Below are 24,350 nucleotides of genomic sequence, written 5' to 3'. Positions count from 1 at the left end.
TGTGGCCCCCAAGCACACACCGTGGGGCTGAGACAGCCTCTCTGAGACCTATATCTTGGGGCCCAGAGTTGCTGGGCGTAGCGGGTGGCCCCTACTGGAAAAATAAAGCTTTAGAAGGCGGAAAACAAACAAGAATGGCAAGAATGCTTTTAGCTATGCTTGCCGGAGTGTGAAAAAGTGCCTGGAATCTTACACTTTTATGTCACTCTTGATCCTAATTCAGATCTGTGCAGCCCCTGTCCCCCTCCCCTGCCACTGAGGCCTCCCCCTGCTTTGAAAGAGCAGCCTTGAATCCAACTTCGGAAAGTGGGGTCAAACCCAGCCTGCTTGCTTCCTCCAGGATGCTTCCTTGCCCTTTGCCAGTGTGGTACTCTCCTGTACCAGGGCAAGCGGAAGGAATAGGGGCAGGGGAAATCAGGAATCTCTGCGGGATCTGTTTTTGTGCTTGGGGCTACTCCTGGCTCTACACTCAAGAATTTCTCCAGGGGGTGTTCTGGGGACCGTATGGGATGTAGGGAATCGAACCCGGGTGAGCCATATGCCAGGCGAGTGCCCTACCCCAAAGGACTGGCTCTGGGAGATGGCGGAGTGGTTCAGGAAGTGCCTCTGACCAGGGTGAAGCCCTGAGCTTCATGCCTGGGGCCACCATGGTCTGGGGCCCCTGTGAAGGGAGAGAAAATTATCGATAATTGTTTCATGATTATCTTCTTATCCAGAAACCTCAGCAGAGGCTAGAGCGATAGCACAGTGGGTAGGGCGTTTGCCTTGCACGCGGCTGACCCGGAGTTCAATTCCCAGCATCCCATATGGTCCTCTGAGCACTGCCAAGGGTGATCCCTGAGTGCAGAGCCAGGAGTAACCCTTGTGCATCACCAAGTGTGACCCAAAAAAAGCGAGAAAAAAAAACAACCCCAGAAACCTCAGCAATACTGCAAGGTTTTCTTTTTCATTTTTTTTTTTTTTTTTTTTGCAGTGCCCATGCCTGAATCAGGGTTTCACTGGCGATGCACATGCTCTGTAACTGCACCGTACCCCAGGGCCTCCAAACTGTTTTTATTACCAAGAAGTAATCCAGGTAAATAAGTCGGCAAACTTGGAGAGCAGAGAGAAGGCAGCCAGGTTACCAGATTTTAAGTGATGGTTAAACACGCATTGCCGGAATCCTGATCTCTCAAAGGCCTGTAGCTTTGTCCATGAGTCTCTTTTTTAAATAATCTACTTTTATTTTCCTAATTTATTTTATTTTTAATTTATTATTTAAGTGATTGCATTTTATTTATTTTTTTCTGAATTTTTATTTATTTTTTAAAAATTTTAAATTGAACAGTCATGAAATATACAGTTACAGAGTTGTTCGTGGTTCGGTTTCAGTCATACAGTGTTCCAACATTTATCCTTTCACCAGTGTACATTTTCCACCACCAATGTCCCGTTTCCCTCCTGCAACCACCCCTCCCCCAAGGCAGGCATTTTTAATTCTCTTCTTCGCTACTTTTCTTTCTCCTCTCTCTCTCTCTCTCTCTCTCTCTCTTTCCTCTTGATAACTACTTTTACTTTTGAAAACAACTTAAAGTGAGAGAAGAGTTGCGAGAATGGTCTACGGGCATATTCTGAGCACCGTCACTGTGAGAGCACAGCAGGGAAGCGTTGGATGGGGCCCTGCCCTCTCCTGTGTTGTGGGGCCCCCAGTCAGTGGCTCCGTAGCATGCGTGTGTGCCCAGCCTTGACAGGCAAAACACTTCCTGCTCACTGTTCTCCGGGCCCCCTGCTCAGGCTGCTGCTGGCCTAAATTCACCTCTTACCATCCTGCACCAGCCTGCTTCTCCGGCCAGCATGTTCCAGGATAGGAGATTGGCCAGCCTAGGGTCCCTGGGAGTCTGTGTCCTTGACCCTTTTTCACAGATGAAGAAGCAGAGGGCTAGAAAGATTTGTATCCACGTGCTCGTGCAGCAGGACTAACATTCTGAAATGCCGGCTCTAAATTGCAAATCCGTGCGGTTGCACAGAGAGGGAAAGTGTGGGGCCTGAGAAGGGGGGTATTTGGGAGGGAGAGGAGCACGCTCAGGCGGGGGGGGGGGGGGGTGGGGGGAGGGGGGAGGGGGACAGACCCACGGCCACTTTGCAAGCATCACCCTGCCTGGTGCCGACCTCTTTTTTGCATTGTTTGGATGACATCCAATGGTGCTCAGGGGCTATTTCTGCCTCAGTGCTCAGGAGTGACCCCCTGGCTGTGCTTTGGGGAACCATCTGAGGGATTCCAGCTGGGGTTGGCTGTATGCAAGGCAAGTGCCCAACCACCTCCACTATCTCTCCAGCCTCCTGAATTTTTTAAAAACTATAGCAAGCTGGGGACAGAAAAAGCTTTCAAATAGGCAGACCACCTGTGCGGTGACCCTCTGAGGAAGGAAGCTTGTGTGACCTTCCCCTGCTGAGGACAACCCAACAAAGACAAGTTTGTGGAGCTTTGCCTGTGCTTACTTAGCACCACGCAGTCTGTGACAGTTTAATGACTTTTGGTAAAGACTGTTTCCTTGAGGTGTTTTGCAAAGTCTGTGTTGGTCTCTAAATCAGACAGAGAGTAAGTTTCACCTCATCTGAGTCATGCCTTGGTGCCTCGGCTCTACATGGGGTTGTTCTGTTATACAGTTCAGCTGACCTCCGGCCAATATGGGACAGTGGACTATCCAATGCTTAATGTCTTAGTGGCTTCATCAGCCACAGAGTCTGCCTGGATGTCAGTTAGAGGACTTTGCCAATGCAGACATGAAAGGCCAGATAAAAACATCTTGAATTGTCTCAACTGGATTTTTGGGGGGTTGGGACCAGAAACCGATCCCCCCAGAGTTTAACTTTTGGAGGAGTTGAAAGTTATAGAAAGTTTTTTTTCTTTTTAAATCACTGTGAGATACACAATTATAAAGAGGTTCATGGTCAGATTTCAGTCATGCAATATTCCAACACCCATCCCTTCACCAGTGCACATTTCCTACCCCCAGTGTCCCCAGTTTTCCTCCCACCTCCCCCACTATCACCCACCCACCAGCCTGTCTCCATGGCAGGCAGGCAGGCTCTCTCTCTCTCTCTCTCTCTCTCTCTCTCTCTCTCTCTCTCTGTCTCTCTCTCTGTCTCTCTCTCTCTCTCTCTCTCTCTCTCTCTCTCTCTCTCTCTCTCTCTCTCTCTGTCTCTCTCTCTCTCCATTTGGGCATTATGGTTTGCAATACAGATACAGATGCTAAGTTTATTCCTATTTTCAGCCCATAGTTCTTGTCCAGAGTGATCATTTCCAATCATCTTTGTCATAGTGGTTCCTTTTCTATCCCAACTCTCCTCTCCTGCCACCCTTGAGGCAGGCCTCTAATCATGGACCAGTCCTCCAGGCCCTTGAAGAAAGTTTTTTTTTTTAACTTTATGACTTTGTACGGTAGTGGGGTGTGTGTGTGTGTGTGTGTGTGTGTGTGTGTGTGTGTGTGTGTTCGCAGCATTACCCATTTATATATGGTCAGCTAATCTATATCTATAAAGTTATTTATTTAATTATTTGCTTTTTTTTTTCGGAGGGGTCACACCTGGCAATGCACAGGGGTTACTCCTGGCTCTGCACTCAGGAATCACCCCTGGCAGTGCTCAGAGGACCATATGGGATACTGGGAATCGAACCCAGGTCGGCCGCATGCAAGGCAAACACCCTACCCACTGTACTATTGCTCCAGCCCCTGTAAAGTTATTTAAATACGGGCTTGTTTTTCTCAGAGATCAAAAATACACAGTGGGTGTTTGCTACGGCTGAGTTAGTGGTTTCAGGATTTCAGGGCTAAAGTCTGTGATAACTCTCCTGGACTGTTTCTCATGGTCCCAGGAGGGCTGCTACAGCTCTAGCCGTTATGTCAGAGTTCTAGGCATAAGAAGGGATGCAGGGAAGGGAGTAGAGGGGAGAAGGAATGAATAGAACGTTTCTACCCTACACCAGGTTCCTTTAAAGAGCTTTTCTGCATTGCCTGCATTATATTTCATCAAATGCGCCTCTACAGAAAGGCGGTTGGAGAGGTATGTTCCTGCTATGTGAAGCTTCACTTAGTGGGGAAGACAGAGTGGCTAGGTGTCGGGAAATAGCACCTTTACCAGGCCACAGAGGAAATGCTGTCGACTAGGTCTGTTTCTGAATTTCATTCCTGGGATTTCTATTATTATTTTTTTGGCAGGGGATCAAGGTGGGGCTCGGGGCCATACCTGCCAGTGCTCGAGGCTTACTCCTCTGGTTCTATGCTCAGGGATTATTCCTGGTGTTGGGAGACCATGGTAAATACGGGGATTGAGCCGTAGTTGGCCACATGCAAGGCGAGAGTCGTGTCCCCTGTGCTCTCTCAGGCTCCACAACCTCTGTCTGTGCTTGCAACAGTACCACATCAGTTTAATGATTGCCACATGATTCTTTTGAAAATTGGGAGAGTCAGGGTTTTTTGTTTGTTTTGGGTTTGGGCCACACCTGGCGGTGCTCAGGTTTACTCCTTGCTCTATGCTCAGGGATCACTCCTGAAAGGCTCTGGGGACCATATATGTTGCCAGGGATTGAACCCAGATTGGCCGCACGCAAGACAAGTGCTGACCCATTGTACTGTTGCTCCAGTCCCAGGGAGAATCTTGTTTTCACTTTTGCATTCAGTATTAATGATATATGTTTGCTCAGATGTGAATTTTTACTGAAGACTTTCTTAGACTGTCTACTATAGGTATTTATTTTTGTTGTTGGTTATTAGGAGGGAACCACATCTAGTGGTGCTCAGGAATCACTCCTAGTAGGCATTGGGAGGCCATATGGGGTGCTGGGTCTCAAACCTGGGTCTACTGTGTGCAAGGCAAGCACCCTGCCTGCTGTAAGAATCTATTTTGGGGGAGAATCATCTTCATTCATGTTCAGAGGCCACACCCAGCAGTACTTAGGGGGCTTGGCAGTACAAAGGACTGATCTCAGGACTCACACATACAATCATGTGCTCTAGCCCTTTGAATTATCTCTGAGGCTCACTTTCTTGTTATATTAACAAAAAATACCCCCCCCATGGGGATATGGGGAGTGGTGGGAAGGAAACTAGGGACACTGGTGCTGGGAAATGTACAGTGGTGGAGGGATGGGTGTTGGAATATTGTATGACTGAAACCCAATCATGAACAGCTTTGTAATGCTCTATCTCACGATCATTCAATAAAAATAAAATAAAATAAGCCCCCCGTGGTGAGACTGATTGTCTCAATGAAAACCCTTGCTAGAATGCATCATTGTGGGAGATGCCAGCTGGAGAGCTCCCTGGAGGCATTTCTAGATTTGATGTTGGGGAAGATGTTTTATGTGAGATCTTTGCTTTCAAAATTCTTGTCTTGGCAGAATTTTTCTAAGCACTGCAGCTTTTTTTTTTTTTTTTTTTTTTGCTTTTTGGGTCACACTCAGTGATACACAGGGATTACTCCTGCCTCTGCACTCAGGAATTACTCCTGGCGGTGCTCAGGGGACCATATAGGATGCTGGGAATCTAACCCAGGTCAGCCGCGTGCAAGGCAACCCTACCCGCTGTACTATCGCTCCAGCCCCAGCACTGCAGCTTTTATTTGCACACCCCTTTAACTTAACTTAATTTTAACTTAATTTTAGTCCCTGGGTCTTCGTTTTATTGTGCCCATGTGCTCACAAACACATGTGCATTTTGAACCAGCCAACGTAGATCATCAGCTAAATGGGGAATGTGCCAGATTTGCCAGACTCACATTTTGAGTCAGAGTGTACGGAAGTGCAGAAGTGTATGGAAGTCAGCTTCCTGCCACCTTGGGCAGCCCCCAGAAAATAAAGGAGCCCTTTGGAAGATTTCAAGCTGAGCAGCGTGACTACATCCATTCACGGAGAGTGTGGTCTGGCAGGAAGCCATTTCTGCCTTTGGGGCCTTTGCCTTGCCTCCCCTCTGTCTGTCCCTGCATCGTCTCCCCACGGTGGCCATGATAAGAGCTTGTACTTTATTTTTTTAAAAAAATTTTTTATTGAGTCACCATGTGGAAAGTTACAAAGTTTTCAGGTTTAAGTCTCAGTTATAGAATGCTTGAACACGCATCCCTTCACCAGTGCACATATTCCACCACCAAGAATCACAGTATAGCTCCACCCCGCACCCCCACACCCCTAGCCCCCCCACGCCCCTAGTCCCCCCACCCTTAGACCCCCCCCCCGCCTGTGTAACTAATAAATTTCACTTTACTTTCACTTTGATTGCATTCAATATTTCAACAAAACTCACTATTATTGTTTGGAGAGTAGGAGCTTGTACTTTAACTGACCCACGTGACACAAAGGCTGCCACGCCACCCTTTGAGGAATTGACCTGGGGCCGTCTATATGGAGTTTGCTACTTAATATCAAGATTAATGATTCTAGGCCAGGAGAGGGCTCAGGAGTCTGCGGTGCTTGTTCAAGACCCCAGGTTCCATCCCCAGCCCACAAGGGCCCCTGAGCACCACCAGGTCTATCCCTGGAGGCCCCACAGTCCAAGGAACATCACATCACCTGTCCTATCTGGCTCAAGTGGCTAAATGTCAGCAGGAGAGTCCCCCAAAATCTCTGAGCTTTGCTTGGGAAGCACCCCCCGCCTCCCCCCCAAATAAAAGTGTTTCCAGAAATTTCTGGGGCATGGGGATTGGGTGGAAATCCTGTCATGTAGACCTTGGGTGGGCCAAGTGATTTTTTTTGTTTCTAGGAAATGGCCTCCTGGTGGGAGTTGGGGCCATGGGGGGTTGGGGAGGTGGGGGGATTGCTTTTCCTGTTTATTGAAAAAAATGTTCTCAAGTGACATTTTTATTTTAGAATGTAACACATAAATATATTTCAATTCTTTACCATGGTCAGTTAAGTGTGGAAGGCAGAAAAGAAAAGGAGAATTTGAGCCAGGCGCCTCATGGTTTATAAAGCTTGTCCCCTTTTGGTGTTCTATTAGATTTATGTCAGGGGAAACCTCTGATTTAAGCTGTTTCTTTCCGAGTTAAGTTTTAATTTTGAAGTCCACTTTACCTTTTTTATTTTCTATAGGAAAATTTAAAAAAAAAAAGCCTGTTTTGCAACATGATGAAGATCCAAAATTGTCCTACTATCACAACTGTCCTTTCAGATCTTATTCCCAGCCCTTTAGACTTTGGGTCAAAGGCCCCTTGGTCATGTAGTTCTACGAGCAGCCCCATGGACTAGAATCCCATTTATTTGCCCCTTACTGGTAGAAGGACAAACAGCAGGCTGAGTTCTGCCATTTTGCTCAGATGTCAACATGTTCTCGCGAGGGCTACTCACGCCCTCTGCAACCAGGCATGATGTGATCCAGACTCTCGCCCCTGCCCCCCCACCCCGCCCCCCAGCCCCAAGGGTTCCTGTGAAGTTACTAGTTGGAGGAAGTAGAAACTAAAGCAGTGCTTGATGGACTAATGGTCCTTTTCACTCTGGCCTGTTGTCGGATCTTGCAGCTAAGAGAGGCAGAGACCTGTGCTCAAGCGGGGTGGTGAGCACACAGTCCAGAGTCTCCAAGCAGCTGCATGCCTCTTGTTAAGGAAGCTTTTCAGTTGTGACCGTTCCCTGGTGCTCACCTGTTTGTTCTGTCGAGGAGGAAGCACCTGTTCCCGAGTGAGGTGCTGATCTGAGCTCCGAGCCCAGCAGAGGCCCTATTGGGGGTCTGCTTTGAGTCACCATGCGGCCAACAGGGCCTTCTCAGTCCTGCCATCTGGTCTTTGGAGAGGACTTTGCCCAACAGGAATGCCAGCCTGCACCTCTGGCAAGAGCTGCCCCTAAGGATTCTGGACTTAGTGGGGACAGTGAGGACTCCCGCCCTGCAGAGAGTCGTCGCAGAGCTGCTGCGCTGCGTTCCTCCCTGCAAACCTCAACTGGCTGTGCTTGTCCTCTGGGAATGTCGTTTTATTTATTTAGTATTCTAATTTTTAAATAATTTATTTGGGCCGGATTATAGCAGAGTATGTAGGGTGCTTGTCTTCCTTGCAGCTGACCCCTAGGATTTGACCTCTAGCACCTTATTTGGTCCCTGAGCCCCTCCAGGAGCAATCCCTGAGCACAGAGCCAGGAGTCAGCCCTGAATCCCGCCAGGTTCTGAATGAAGAAAGTACTGGCTCCTCCACATGCATTCACCTTTTTGTGACTCGGCTTCCAAATGTAGAAAATGGAGATAATGGTAGCACCTGCCTCACAAATTTACTGAAGAGGCTAAAGATCGTGTTACTGGGAAAGGAGAATTGATGCCCAGAATTGAGTTTGCGGGGGTCAGGGAGTTGAAAGGGAGGGTACACTGGTGAGGGGGGGGGTGGTGCTAGAATAATATATGCATGAAACCATCATTGACAGTATAATAAGTCACATTACCTCAAGCAATAAAGACGAAGAAGAAAAACAGTCATGTGAATTGGACACAGACTATTAGGAAGTGCTGGTATCATGTGTCCCTGGAGCATGGCTATGGGTAGTTGACCGGGGTTGAACTGGATGCCATAAGCGCCTCCTGGTTCTAAGGAGCAGAGGTTCCCTTTGTGTCCACTCCCTTGAAGAAGAGCAGCTGGACATACCTACCATATGTAATTGGGAACCCAGGGTTCGAGAGTCACCCTCTCATCAGTGAACCTGTTAGCCAATGGGGAAGCTTCTATTATCTTTCAGTGGGGGAAGGAGGAGGAATTTGTTCTTACTGACTAAGCAAGTTCTTGTGAGGTTAGCATTTGGCTTCCTGGGCTGCTTTAGGCATTCGAAATTCATTATTATGTATCCTGCAGCAGAACCAGACAAGTAAATTCTAGTGTTTCAGTGTTTACTCCACAGAGAAGCACGTAGGCCTCTGTTAGGAAGTGTTTTCTTCCCACAAGTTTCCAAACAGCCGAATAGGAGTCATTTAGAAGGAAATGAAGAAACAGAAAAGAGAGTGTCAAATAGCCCCACCAGGGGTGTGTTTGCAAACAAGTCTCCAGGGACGCCCTGTCTGTCCTTGCTGCCGTGGGGTGGGGCAGGTGACTTGATTTTTCTGCCTGAGACTTTCTGAAGAAAATCAAGAAAGAATGTGTTTCCTTTCGTAAGTGGAGTGGACAGGTCTGTCTTTCCTCCTCCAGCCTGTGACCTCACAATCTGAGAACTGCTTGTCTTGGGTGTGCTTTGTACCACACCAGGCCAGAAGCTCTTGTTTTCCAAAGTAACTGTCTACTGGTTTGAGCCTGATCTAGTTTTTTGTTTGTTTGTTTGTTTGCTCGCTTGCAAGGGTGGGAAGGGGAGTCATTGGTCACACCCAGTGATGCTCGGGCTTACTCCTGGCTCTGTGCTCCGGGATCATTCCTGGCTCAGTGTTCAGGGAACCAACCGTATGTGGTGTCAGGAATTGAACCCGTTTGGGCGCATGCAAGGCAAGTGCCCTTCCGGCTGTACTATTTGGCCTCTGTACTATCTCTCTTGCCTTTACTATCTTCTAGAACAATGAGAGGGTCTGGCCATCTGGGCAGAAACTTGCTCTCCTGCTCCTTTGCACAGTTCTCCAGGTGCTGTGGGCGGAGAGGAAATGCACGTGGCTGAGTCATCCTCCCACTGCAGGGCTGAGGCCTCAACTCTGTGGTGTTGGTGAGGAGCTAGTTTGTCCCCGAGAGAATCAATGGGTGTATTGAGAGCGCCGAGCTCCTGTAGAAGGCCTGAGTTTATTCATTTAGGTGGGGATCCTTTTTATTTGTTTTCCGTGATCTCATCCTTACAGCGCTATAAAAGAAACAAAATCCCGACATTTCTAAATCAACAAACTCTTCACGTCGTATTTTGCCAACTGGCCTCTGCTAACACAAAGTTCAAAAAATTCGAGGTGGCTGACTCAGAGAGGGAATAGTCTTCACGTGGACAGATTTCACTTAGATTTCTAAATTTAATAGCAGTTAGGGCCTGCAGTTGAGCACTTACCTGCATGTGTGAGGCCCTGGGCTCCGTTCCAGGGATCACAAAATCTAAGCAGCGATTCTCAGGGGGCCCCAAGTGTGGATCAGTGAGAAGCCTGGTGACAGGGTGTCTTAGGCTGCGCCAGCACAAGGCCGCAAGTCTGGTCTCTTCATTAGCACATGGCCTAGCCCCACCTCCTCTGCACAGAATCTCCATGGAAATCATAATCCCTTCAAGGAGGTGGAAGGTGCCAGGACGTCCAACAGACTTTGCTGTTTGTTTCTGTTCCAGCTTTAGGAGCATCAGAGAAGACATAGTGAGGAGAAATTATAGTCAAGGATGGAGACTGCTGTGGAAAATATGAAGCAGGTTTTCTTTATTTTCCAAGAGACTGCATTGCTTAGAGCAGCCCTTCTGTTACCCCCTGCCCCTCCCCCTCACATTGGAAGTTTCTTTTTGCCTGAGAAATGTGGCCTGGGTGAGCTGGCAGAAGCACCTCCCATTCATTCCAAGGTTGAGTTTAAATTTGGTCATTCAGAGTTTAGAAAACTTTGATGCTGCCAACATTTTTAAGCCCTTTCACTGTGTTCTACTCACAGTGAGGAGTTAGCGCCTGCCTCCAGCCTCCACGGTCTTTCCCAAACAGGCTGTGCCCGTGCCCTGCCCCACTCCCAGGGGTCACAGGACCCTTCAGTGGAACTGGGGGCAATTTCCATTTGTTCACTTAAAGAAGGTAGACTTTTTTTTTTCCTAAAAATAAGTTTAGGAAGTTCTGGCCTAGAGGATTAGGAGCACATCCACAGAGCAAGATTCTGTGGGTCCAGTTTGGAGTTCTGTAACCCCTGGCTATTTCTTTGACTCTTGGTGCCTCCGTGTTGTGCTGTAAGGGAATAGGTTCTGCCTTGTGAATTATTTACTATACACAGTTACTCCAGGTCCTTCAAACCTTGTCCCACGTCATAGCTCTTTACTCAGTGATTCAACAGGAATAACAATATGAGTAAACATATTACTACATGAATAATAATGTTAATAATAATGTGAATAATAATAACTACATGAATAATACTATGAATAATATGCAGAATAATATATTCTACAATAGGCATTCATTGTAAAATACTAATGTATGTTAAGTCAGTTTATGACTTGGGAGAAGATTTAGGAGGTTGATTGGAGAAAAGAAAAGAGCAATTGTAGGTCTCAGTAGGGTCTTTAATAGAGTCATAAGAAAGAAGAGGAGGAGGAGGAGGAGGAGGAGGAGGAGGGGGAGGAGGGAAGAAGGCTTGAGGGTGGGACTGACGATGCAAACAGGTGAGGGGAGGAGGAATCTCTGTAAGGTGAGACAGTTGCTCTCCTGCAAACAGGTGAGGAGGAGGGAGAGGAGGAATCCCAGGAAGGTGAGGCAGTTGCTGTCACTATAGTCCCTTTCCTGGGGATGAGAGTATAGAGGTGGCGTGGAGAGGTTGAGACACTTGTCCAAGCACCTGATTGGCCTGAGCTCAGGGCAGGGGTGTCACCAAAGTGAACTCCTCTGCTGTTTGACCAGAGGGCCATGAACGGTGGGACTCCCAGGGTCCTCCCCTTTGTCCGCTCATCTGCTGAGCAAGGCCTTTGTCCTTGTCAGTGCTCCTTCCTGAGGACACTCCCAGCCCCCTTCCCCGCCACCCGCTGTCAGAAAGGTGAGGGGAAGCTGTTTCCTGAACAGCTAAAATTGACTAAAGTTCTCTGGTGACTCTTAGACATACACATACACACAAACACATGTCCTGTGTAATGTTCTGGAACACACACACACACACACACACACACACACGCACGCACGCACACACTTTCCCTAGGCTTGAACAGGCACCTGAGCAGAGAAGAAAAGAAAGGTCTGGAGCACAAAGAACCTCTGGAGGGGACCCGCTTGTGCAGGGTGCCTAGAGCCCTGACAGCAGCAAGGGAGAGATTCTTCCTTTGTTTTGGGGGGCCATACTTGGCAACGCTCAGGCCGTGCTCCTGACTCTGCGTTCAGGAATCACTCCTGGCGGTGCTCCGAGGACTGTATGAGACTACTCTGAGGGTTGAACCTGGGTCTGCTGTGTGTAAGGGAGGAACCTCACCCACTCACTGCATTATTGCTCCGGCCCTAGGCTAGATTCTTAACTTCCCTCTCAGGAGAGAAAATGGACTTTGGGGGTTTACCTCCTTTTCTCATCTTTTGGCAGTGCTCAGAGATCACTCCTGGCGGACTTGGGGGACCATAGCGGGTACCGGGGATTGAACCCTACCCACACAGCATAGTACAGGCAGTCCAGCAAGACCTACCTGCTATACTGCCCTGAGCCCTTTTTTCATTTTTTATCCTCTTTCTGCAGAGAGTCAAACGCTGTTTTGGAATCTGGTACAGAGGATAAGATCTGGCATGTGGCTGATCCTGATTCTACCCCAGGAACACATACAAGTCCCCTGAGCACTGTTAGGCTTGATGCCTGAGCACAGAGATGGAGCAACCCCCCAGCACAGTTGGGTGTGGTCTAATCCCTCCACACAAATAGAACTCATCTTCTTAAAGTGTGAGTTAGGACCCCAGAAGGTCATGTAACTGAATGTGGCAGGGACAGCAAGTGAGGCCACAGCAAAAGGTCTCTAGGTGCACAGCGGCCAAAAATTCATTCAAAATCAATTGTCATGAGTGTTTGGAGCTTTGGGCAGTGCTCACTGTGTGGCCAAAAGGTTGTGAGTGGGAGAAGTTTGAGCACTCTCATCTAGGGCAATGGTTCTCAAGACTGGGAGGCCCCTGGAATTCCTTGAGATATGATTCTGGGTCATGGCCCTGCGTGGTCTCTTATTAGGAAGATTAGGACTGACATTAGGATCTAGGTGCATTAACTGCTCACCAGGTGGTTCAGATAAGAGGGAGAATCTGAGTAGCTCTGGCCTAGGGCACCTGAGGCCCACCAAGCTCCTTCCCCTCTCTCCTCAGTGTCCCTCTCCATGGGGGGCACTGGAGAGAATTGCAGGTGAGCAGGGAGGGAGCCGGGAACTGGGGGTGGGGAGAGAAACAACTCCCGCCCCACCCCACCCCTGCAAGAAGCAATATGGACCATGGCCTTTCAGTTGTACCTTCAGAGCTTTGCTCCCACTCTCCCTCTTCCTACCCTGGGAAAGGAAGCCTAGCAGAATTCTGCAGTGGTAGGCTCTGCAGAGGCTCATTTAAGGAGCTCTGGTTGGAGAGCTGCTAATGGCCACGGTCACTTAGCCCTGAGTGCAATTAGAGCCACTTAGCGCAGAGCGCCTCCCTGCACCTTCCATTTCCTTTGCGGCTGTAAACAGTGCCTGGGAGGGCTAAGGGGAGAAGATGGTTTGGGGGAAAAGGCCTCCTTGAATCTCCCTCTTGGGTTTTTATTGAAATATCCCAATAAACTGCAGCTCTCACTCCTTCGGCCCAAAAGGGCCACTAGGAAGTTAGATCTCTGTGGCCATGAACCACACAGGTGAGGCTTTCCCCGTGGCCTGGGCAGCCGGGAGGGGAAGTGTGGCATGATGGAAAATGATTTGTAACTTTAAGGTCACATCCTGGCAGTCATACACCTACCTGCTTCCTGCCTGTGGGCCTGTGAGAGGGACGCAGGTGAGGTGTTTGCTGCCCTGTGTCCTGGGAACTGTGTCACCTGCTTGACTGCCAGCCCAGGCCCCGTGGACCTTGCTCAGCTGAAGCCCATCGACTGCAAGGCTGGGTCCTGCGGCTGTTGCCAGGCCTGGGCTGCAGCTGGTAGAGATGGAGGTTGCGCTGTATCAGGGAGTGATGGTCTGGGGTCCTCTCTGCTCCCTGCAGCTCCTGGGCTGTGCTGCTGGGTGGCGGACCATGGTCTTAAACCTCTGAGCTCAGGAGCCCGTTCACTTCCACCAAGAGACTTGTGCCTTCACCCCTTTCCACGTCTTACCCCGGGACACAGGGAGGGAGCCGGAAATACCTTCACTCAGGGCTAGGGAGATTGTACAGGGTGAGGGTGTCTGCTTTGTCCCGGGTACAGCATGGTCTGGGACATCCCTAGGTGCACCCCCGGAGACCCTCAAGCACTGCCGGGGTGGTCCAGGTCATCCTTACTGACCGTAGGAAGTAGGTGGGGGTTGCTTGACTTGGAGTGGGAGAGCAAAGGGGTGCTGCTGCTTCCCCCAGCACGCCCGCTTTCCTCCACAACAGGCTGCTCTGCCCCTTAAGATGCCCTGTGTCGCGCGCCGCTTCATCCAGCGAAGAAACACGCAACTCGGAGATCCTTTTGGCTGCGATTTATTCAGGAACTTTCTCATGCATTAGGGAAGAAATGGGAACGAGGGGGAACGAGAAGGAGGAAAGAGGGATGCATGAGGGGGAACCAACTAGCTAGGTGACTTCCCCCCTTATATACTTCTCCCTGCCTGTTTGCCCTCAAGTGTCTGCAGCTGATAAACCAGCCATAACTTGTGAGCGTGACAAGACATCCTGATTCCCCATCAGGTGTTGTTCACGAAGCACGGTGCAACCAACAAGAAACAGGTGTTCACGAAGCACGGTTCCATGGAGGCTCTCCACAGCCCTGGTTGTGTGGAATGTGGAACGAGGATCACAGAGTGAGGGGCCCGGGCCATCCCAACACCCTTTCTTTCCTCGAAATGAGTCTTAACCCAGACATGGGACCCAGAGTCAGTTCCCCAGGACTTTGCCCTGTGTGCCTGGCAACTCTCCCTTCCCCATGTGCCCCAGGACCTTCCCTCTTCAGGCAAGCAGCCCTGGCAGCCTGGCACAGCCCAGACTCTGCCACCAGGCTGGTGTCCAGACCCCTGTCTCAGCCTGGGTCAGCCAGCCAGACTGCCTCCCTCCCTTCCTTCCTTCCTTCCATCCATCCTTCCTTCCTTCCTTCCTCCCTCCCTCCCTCCCTCCCTCCCTCCCTCCCTCCCTCCCTCCCTTCCTTCCTCCCTTCCTCCCTTCCTCCCTCCCTTCCTTCCTCCCTTCCTCCCTTCCTCCCTCCCTTCCTCCCTTCCTTCCTTCCTTCCTTCCTTCCTTCCTTCCTTCCTTCCTTCCTTCCTCCCTCCCTTCCATCCCTTCATGTTTAAAAAAAGTGATCATTTAAAGAAAGAAAAAGAGGGGGCTGGAGTGATAGCACAGAGGGTAAGGCATTTGCCTTGCACTTGCCTTGCCTTGGCCAACCCGGGCTCGATTCCCAGCATCCCATATCGTCCCCTGAGCACCGCCAGGAGTAATTCCTGAGTGCATAAGCCAGGAGTAACCCCTGTGCATTGCTGGGTGTAACCCAAAAAGAAAAAAAAAAGAAAGAAAAGAGAATGCAGCACAGACAAATCCCACATTTCAATATAAGGGGAAAAGGTTAGCTTAATGGTGCCTATAAATGACATCAGAATCTGGAAGACTTCATAAACCTTTTAAGAAATGTGAAGTCTTTTATTACTGTAGTATCAGGAGGACCAATAACTGATGCTAATGGAAGATTCTGTAAGTTGATCAAGTGAGAGGGGAATAAAAGGAAACGTTGACTTTGGCTAAGATACATTCTAATTCTAGTCATTTATGTAAACTGCTTCCTATTTATGCCTCATGTCTGTGAATGAGGACAATGACAATTCAGTCTGAGTGATTTGGGATTTATTCATTTTCTAAACCAGCACCTAATTCTCAACATGTGCTAGGGATTCTGGGGTTGTAGTTTATGTTGCTTTGAGCACCAGAAGTTAGGTTTCCCATCCAACTGGCAGGAACGTCAGCCTTGAGCCTGAGTGTGTGGAACACGTGTCAGTTTGCTATGTGGGAATCAAAAGCTGAGACCAGAAAAAGGACTCAGAGCCATGAGCCTAGTTAGGATTGATCCTGGTGCTGATTCAGTAAGGATGTTGTCTGGAAACTGGGGAGAGTACAGTGGGCAGGACACTTGCCTTGCATGTGACCAACCTAGTTCAATCCCTGCACCACATATAGTCCTCTAAACCTCAGTCGGGGGACATTCCTGAGTACCACCGGGTGTGACCAAAAGAGAAAAAGAAAACGTTGTCTGGACCTTCCAACATGAGTGGAGGGCTGGAGCGATAGCACAGCGGGTAGGGTCTTTGCCTTGCACCCGGCCGACCCGGGTTCGATTCCCAGCATCCCATATGGTCCCCTGAGCACCGCCATGGGTAATTCCTGAGTGCAGAGCCAGGAGTGAGCCCTGTGCATTGCCAGGTGTGACCCAAAAAGAAAAAAAAAAAAACCAACGTGAGTGGAGAAGATGGGATGGATGAGAGGCATAAGTAGGTGATTGATTTGTTAGTGGGATGGACGAGAGGCATAAGTAGGTGATTGATTTGTTAGTGTGCGAGGGAAATGAGAGAATGAGCTGACTTTCACATTCCAGGTTTGGATTGTAGCCTCATCATCTATTGAGACCCAATGCAAAGGAAAGGGAAAGAGGTCAGCTTGAGGTCAAATACCTGTGGAATAGCCACTGGGGACATCTCTAAAGCAATTAGATGTTTCTATCAGAAACTCAGGCAGGAAGTGAGGACTGGAAATAAGGACATTGCCGATGCATACATAGAAGTTGAAATCCAAAGAGCAAAGATGAGTGTGGGAGAGAAGAGCAGTGGGCTGAGAGCGGGTCCCTAGGAAAAGTCAGGGGAGGGATTGGCACGTGGATGTGGACCCTCTGACCCAGATTCTGCAGGATCCCTCACTGTGGATGAGAGATCTTTATTTCAATGACTAATCTTTTCATCTAATTTAATCTTTTTAAAATGATTGTTTTGGGGCTACACCTGTTTAGTACTCAGGAGTCGCTCCTTTTGGTGCTCAGGATCACACTGGGTGCTAAGGATCAAACCCGAGCCTCCTGCACACAAAGCATGCCTCCACCTGTTGCGCTTACCTCCCCAGCCCCAAGATACTGTTCTTTAAAGGAGACAGGCGATTTGGGGTGGATGAGACTCATTCCCAGATCTTTTTCAACTGATCAATGCAGAAGAAACTAACAAAAGAGAAATCAGGTTCTGATTTCTTGCTCTTTGTAAGAAAATTACTTATAATTACGTCCTTTGTAAGAAAATTACTTATAATTACATCCTTATTATGGTCTACTGAGACATGTTAGGAGATTGTGCATGAGTTCTTGGTATTTGAACCTCCGCTTCTATCACTGCCTTTTCCCCTGCAAAGCACCTGCAGTTCCCAGTGCTGTGTCTATACAGGGTGTTTCTGAAAATGTCAGCTCATGGGCCAGATCCAGTCAGCTGCCTGTTTTTGTAAATAAAGTTTTATTGGAACACAGCCATGCTCACTCATTTACACATTACTCTGGCTTCATTCCCAGTACTATGGCAGACTTTGGGTAGTTTAGTTATGACAGAAGAAGCAGAAGTGTGCCAGCAAACGTTCCTTGCATGGCCCCCACTGGGTCTGGAGAAGCTGTTTGGGATTCAGTTGTGAACATACCATACAGAGCCCAGTGTTTTGTTTATTTTTGTTCACACAATATGGTGGGGATGAATCCACAGGGACACATGCAGGTTTATCCCAGGCCTTCTCCCAAAGTGCGGATGTAACTAATCAGTGCCTCACTTCAGAGAACATTCTTAGCCCATGTGGAAGTTTTTCTGGGAGGTGCTTTTAAAATAGACAAACACTGCTTCCAAAATGGTTCTACAGGCTTGCTCTTCAACCCCGTGTTCTCCCTTGATCATGTTTTGATTACCTCTTTCCACTCTGGAGAAGTCCCTGTTCTCTTTTGAGCACACTTCTCCCTTTCTCTCCCCTCACACCTAAAGAAGTTTCAATAAAAACTATCTTGCTTCACAAAAAAAAAAAGTGATTTTATATCACCCACTCCCACTGTAAGTCAGGTTCTTTTCATTTCTAAAAGCCAAGTAGCTAATTCCTGTGATCACCTGAGGCTAACACTAAAAAATTAGGGAAATTCATAATCTCTCTATACCTCTCCTACCTCATGGGGTATTTGCACCACTACTCTCACCCTCGTATTTTTGCTTTTTTTGAGGGGGGAGGGGGTCACATGTGGCAGTGCTCAGAACTTGCTTCTGGCTCTTTGCTCAAGAATCACTCCTGGAGGGCTCTGGGGACCATATGGGGTGCTGGGGATCCAACCTGGGTTGGCCACATGCAAAGCAAACATCCTACCCTCTGTACTATTACTCCTACCCTTTTCTTCTTTCTGAAGGTGACTCTCTTAGTTCCTGAAGGTGACTTAGTCCTGAAGGTGACTGTCTTAGTTCCTTAGTTCCTTAGTTCCTCTGCTAAATATGTTATTACTGTAGCTGAGATGGCTTACCATCAGCAGAAATCTCTTTCTCACAGTGGCTGGGAAGTCTAAGCTCAAGGCACTGGCAGATTCAGTGTCTGAAACACTTCCTGGCTCATATCCTAAGATCTCATCAAAGTGTCCTGACATGGCCAAAGGGGAGAAGGAGCAATGGAACCTGTGTAAGCGTGTCTGAATGGGTGTGTGGGGGGGGGGGGTAAGTGGATGGATGTAGGAGGGGCAGGTTCTCTTTTTCTTTGCTTTTTTCCTAAATTGTTGGTAGTGTCAGGGATCAAACTCAGGATCCCACACATGCAAAACAAAAGTGCTCTGCTCTTGAGCTACATCCCTGGCCCTTCAAGTCTCTTTTATAAGAATTTGAATCCACTCATGAAGTTTCTCTCCTCTTCCTGCCTAATCATCTCCACAATGCCCTACCTGCTAATGTTGCAGAGGGGATTAGGGTTCAAAACATGACTGTATCATTCTACAGCAATGGGATTTACTGGATTTTATTTTTCCCATCTGCCTTTCAGTCTTGAACTCATCAAGATGTGAAGGTAAATCAAGATTGATGTTCCTTTTCACCTCAGGTAGGCAATTTGTATCTCTGAGGACCCTTGATGGCATCTGGATCTCTAGAACTTTGTCCAAAGGGGGATCATCCCTCCCAAAATATGCTAAAGTATGCAAGTTAAGGTGTAAGGGATACAGGACATATACTTTAGTTTACATTATTTCTTATTCTATTTGCTGTCCCACAACTCTCAATATTAGGTATAGATAACACAGAAATGCAAAAAACAAACAGACAAAAAAAAAAAACGGGTCAGAGAAATAGTTCAACAAGTAAGGCACTTACCTTGCACGCAGCTGACCCACTTTGATCCCTGGCACCACAAATTGTCCCCTGAGCACCACCAGGTGTGACCCTAAAACTGAAAGAAAAAAATATTTAAAAAGAGAAAGAAATGCCAGAAAATATTCCCAGTGATCAGACTCATCTTTGAGCCCAGCTTTCTTCCTGGCATGTGGTAGGTACCCAGTGAATTTTGATTAAACTGCATCAATTTTCTCTTTATTTAAACCAAAATTTTCCCTTTCTTTTATAGAATGAAGAAATTCAAATGTTGTTTTAAATACCTCCTACAGCAGAAAATTTTCATCCTGTTCTTAACCCTCTGGCTGTTCTCCTTGCTGAAGCTTCTCAATGTGGGAAGATTCCTCTTCCCTCAAAAGGGCATTTACTTGGTTGAACATTCTCTAAGTACCTCACCTTTCGTAAGAAACAGATACACCCATATGAAGGATGAAGCTGGGTATGAAGTTAACTGTTCTGGTGTTTATGAACAGGAGCCTTTGGAAATTGGCAAAAGTCTGGAAATAAGAAGAAGAGACATCATTGACTTGGATGATGATGATGTTATGACTGTGACCAGCAACTGTGACACTTATCAGGCTCTAAGAAGTTACCATCAAAAGCTTGTTTCAAAGGAGGAGGAGAAGTTCCCAATAGCTTATTCTCTTGTTGTTCACAAAGATGCAATTATGGTGGAAAGGCTGCTCCGTGCCATATACAACCCACACAATATTTACTGCATCCATTATGACCGCAAGTCACCTGATGCCTTCAAAGTTGCCATGAACAATTTAGCCAATTGCTTCACCAATGTTTTTATTGCCTCAAAACTAGAGACTGTGCAATATGCGCACATCTCCAGGCTACAGGCTGATTTAAATTGTTTGTCAGACCTTCTCAAGTCTTCAGTTCAATGGAAATATGTTATCAATCTGTGTGGGCAAGATTTTCCTTTGAAGTCAAACTTCGAATTAGTGTCGGAATTGAAGAAACTGAATGGAGCAAGTATGTTAGAGACAGTGACACCCCCTAAAAGTAAAGTGCAAAGATTCATGTATCACCATGAACTCAGACAGATACCCAATGAGCGAGTGAAGCTACCAGTAAAGACAAACATCTCCAAGGAAGCACCCCCTCATAACATTGAGATATTTGTTGGCAGCGCTTATTTTGTTTTAAGTAGAGCATTTGTTAAGTATATTTTCAACAGTTCCCTTGTTAAAGACTTCTTTGCCTGGTCTAAAGATACATACTCACCTGATGAGCATTTTTGGGCTACCTTAATTCGGCTACCAGGAGTACCTGGAGAGATTTCTAGGTCAGCTGATGATGTTTCTGACTTACAGAGTAAAACCCGCCTTGTCAAATGGAATTATTATGAAGGCCTTTTCTACCCCAAATGCACTGGTTCTCACCTCCGGAGTGTGTGTATCTATGGGGCAGCAGAGTTAAGATGGCTTATAAAAGACGGGCATTGGTTTGCTAATAAATTTGATTCTAAGGTGGACCCCATCCTAATTAAATGCTTGGCAGAAAAGCTTGAAGAACAACAGAGAGAGTGGATCTCTCTGTCTTCAGAAATGCTATTTATGGATAAAACTCCCACAACCACACCATTACATTAAATCTTGAGGAAACTAAGGTTTTTGATAAAGGGACTTATGGAATTAAGCATGGAGTTGAGTACTGCACCAGCCCAGTACCATTTGCACTTAACCTCCTCATACTTTGAAAGTGATCTAATATTCTGCACACAATGGAGAGAGACATAATCTTTGGAATTAGCCTGATTTTGGGTGCATTTTGTTTGTTTGTTTGTTTGCTTTTGCTTTTGCTTGTAATTTCACTGAGATAAATCAGAGGTCTTAAACATTCAATGATCTTAATCATTCAATCATCAGGTATTTGTTGAGCTCCTACTGTATGCCAGGCACTATGTTAGGAATTTCAGGCTAAGTAGGATTTAGGACTCCTTTAAATTCAAGAACTTAAACCCAAGATAGGAGTTAGACAGTGCCTTCAAGAAACTGTAGCTTACCGTCATTGTTCAATGGGATAAATTCTCCACAGAACTATCAGGATTCTACGGAAGAAGCTTGGAGTGTGTAGTGATGATAACCATATAAACCTCTCCTTTCAGAATAATGTTTAAGCACAAGAACTGTCATCTGCTCATCTCTTAGATCATTTCTCTAGACTGAGCTATTATAGTAATAGGAGAGAACCCCCCACTACCTCAGGAAAGCTCAAAGAATTATCCAGATGCCAAAGCGTAATTTAACTTTTGGTATGTGTCTCATGTAATCCTAAGACAGGAGACTATTGGCTGGGTGTTTAGAGTGTGTGGAAGTTGGGGAGGCCTTGAGAGAGGGGGCAGGGTGGGACAGGAGGTACCTAAAAAGATGAGTGTTGCATCTTAACACACAATGGTGTCATGAATTAGTTCTTTTATAATTCACCTGTTTCTTGACAATGCATTTACTGATTATAAAGAACATATTAAGTTCAGCGTCACACTGTAGAACACTGAAATTAAGTTGGTTCAGAGATTATCATTATATGTATATTTTTGTGAATGAGTATAATTTTGATTTATGATGCGATTAAGCTAAAGGTAACTGGATTTCCTTGAAAAGGTAATGTGAAATATGACAACTTTCTGAATTATTCCTAAAGCTTTTTTCTTCTCCAGCAACTAAGTGAAATCCAACTTTAAGATCCTAAGAGCTCCGAGTTGGGTTTGTTTTTATTTTTGTTTTTTCATCTTCTGAGCCTATCTCCAGAGAGAAAAGGCTATTTTCCCTTAGGATAGAGGAAAAAATATTCATTAATCATATTCTATAATATCCTCACCTTAGGAAATGACCGACTGAATCAAATACATATTTGGGGGGAGAAGTTCCCGGGATCAAATCAAACCCAGGATCTTATACATGTGAAGCATGTGGCCTCCTAGTGAGCTAGATCCTGGCTCCTTACCCAGATTTTATTGTAACTTATTGTACTGAAAGTGAAATGGGGCAGCAGTGGGGCTCTGAGGATAGGGTAAAACATTTTTACTAGTCTCTTGGGAAATTCTCAGACTTTTAAATATTTCTTGATGATATATTTCAATCTCAGCCTTAGTGACTACATAAGGATATAATTCTCCAGACCATGACTGAAGTATGTGAACACTTTTATAATATTTGTACTCCACCTGTGAAATGCACTTTGCTTATCTTAAAAATTTATAATGCTCATGGTCATGAAACACCTCTTCTCTCCCTTTCTTCTCTCGAGCTAATTTCCCCCCATTTTTCCTCTTCCCTCATCAGTTACATGTTCAGGAAACAACTGTGGCTTAGCCAGTGCTCTTATAAATAAATGCATTGGACAGAACCAAGTTCTTTAGATGCTCACCCATTCATGAGTGTGTGTGACCATGACAAGCAAGGTCACTGGTCTCTGAGCCTGTGTTCCTGCATCCTAGAGGTCTGTCCATGCTTCCTCACAAAAATTTTCTGAGAATTCGTTGAAATCGCATTTGAAGCGGCTTGAGAACAGGAATGAACTATTAAAATGTCTAAGTGTCAACTTTTTAAAGGCAAACATAGATCCTACCCTATTGTGAGACTAAACCAATTTCCTTTGCTGGAAAGTCTTCAAAATATAAAGACAAGGCCCAATAGCAGGACTGAGTTGTTGAACAGAAGGATTCCAGGTATGAAGGGAAACCAGGTTTAGGGCTCTTTATAAGACAATGGCGTGAGCAAATTGGTCCTATAGGTTACATAGGGAGTGAGAAGAGAATGACTTCTTTCTATCACCCTGGCTAATGTTGATGCAGGCACATACCACCAGTGGCTCACACTTGGATTTGACTTAAACACAAATCACAGATCTGGCATCAATGTGTTAAAAACACAAAATCCTTTTGAAGTCTTTTTTCTTTGCCTCCGTCAGAAAATACAAATGCTGAAACATAATTGTCAAACCTCCTGGTGAGAAATGCATTTTGTCTTGTGTAGTGGAAAGTTTTCGTGTTGTTAATCAATTGAGTAGTTAAATAACCCACAGAACCATGAACAACTGGCAGTGCCTTCTTTTGCTCTTTGATCCAGTTCTGGGGCCTCTATTCCCTTTGATCCAGTTCAGGGAGCTTGTCAGATCCCCCTCCCTGGCCTCTCTTTTGCCTGAGATTCCCGTGGATTCCTTGCATGATTTCAATCCTCCTTCAAGCCAGACCCTTCCCTAAACAAATCTGGTATGATTCCCTCTGACCTAGTTAATGTTCCATGGTTTGTGTTTTTATTATATTTGCATAGTATTTATTGAATCTAGGCTCTATACTTGATGGTAAGCCCAACACTTCAAAATTATATGAAATAATGAAAATTGTATGATATAATATTAATAAAGCCACCAAAATATATCTAAATGTACAATCTGCTGAAATAAAATATTTCAAGATCATTGTTACTTATTGTTTTTAATGTTTTGAGTATTTTAGGCAATATATATAAATAGGATATTTAAATTTGAGCACTTTTCTTGCCTTCCAGAATGTGAATATTATAACACATGTGCATATACACGTTTTGACATATTTTATAGAGAAAAAAATGACAGTTTTCTTTGAGAGTGAAATGCAAACTGAATGTGCTCTTTGTATGTTATTTTTTTTGTTGTTATTGTTGTTAATGAATGAGAGATTTTCCTTAACACTTTCCACTGGTCTCTTCAAATTTACTACTTTCTGTTTTTGTCCATTTTATTTTCAAAAGACAATCTTCTATTGTATGAGTCATAGATTGGTTGCATTTTTGTATCATATCTGAGTATAATTAACAAATAATTGTGATAATTATACACATGTTTATAAGTTGCTGCTATATGTTATTTTTCCAGTATTGTAAAATAAAATGTGCTGCAAAAATCAATGCTATTTAATTTGCAGTGTTTCCTTCCTCTGGTTGTTCTAATTTCCCACAAAGACTCTTTCAGTTTCTAACACTTGCACGGTATTTGAAGTTAGTTTTCACATCCGCCTGAAAGAAATGTCGTGTGTATATTATACACAGAATACAAGCACATGAATTGGAGTTGCTTACTTGGAAAAGGTCTCTGAGTATTTCAAATTCTCATCTCCATTCATCTTGTTTTCTCCTTTGTGAATGACTAGAACAAGTATTCTTTTTTTTGCATGCTTAACTTTTTGGAAGTTCGTTGTGAATAGAAGAGGTTGAGCTCATTATTTCATGTCCCTCAATCCGTAGAAAATCAAGACTCTTTTTCTATGCACCACCAAGAC

At 46.0% G+C, this 24,350-nt stretch overlaps 1 protein-coding gene across 2 annotated transcripts in view; it reads left to right on the top strand.

The window, feature by feature from the left end:
- GCNT4 (glucosaminyl (N-acetyl) transferase 4) overlaps nt 1-23,979 on the top strand; it is a 31,705-nt gene extending 7,726 nt beyond the window's left edge. Inside the window, exons 2-3 of one of the 2 annotated variants that reach the window (XM_055123775.1) lie at nt 18,735-18,791; nt 19,311-23,979. In XM_055123775.1, the coding sequence (XP_054979750.1) occupies nt 19,312-20,682 (1,371 nt within the window). In that variant the 5' untranslated portion in view covers nt 18,735-18,791; nt 19,311 and the 3' untranslated portion in view covers nt 20,683-23,979. The remainder of the gene's footprint in view (nt 1-18,734; nt 18,792-19,310) is intronic. The other variant, XM_055123774.1, reaches the window with a different exon arrangement.
- The last annotated feature ends 371 nt before the right edge of the window (nt 23,980-24,350 follow it).

This window comes from Sorex araneus, chromosome 1, assembly GCF_027595985.1.
Source record: "Sorex araneus isolate mSorAra2 chromosome 1, mSorAra2.pri, whole genome shotgun sequence".
NCBI lineage: Eukaryota > Metazoa > Chordata > Mammalia > Eulipotyphla > Soricidae > Sorex > Sorex araneus.
This window is presented reverse-complemented; position numbering and strand designations above follow the sequence as displayed.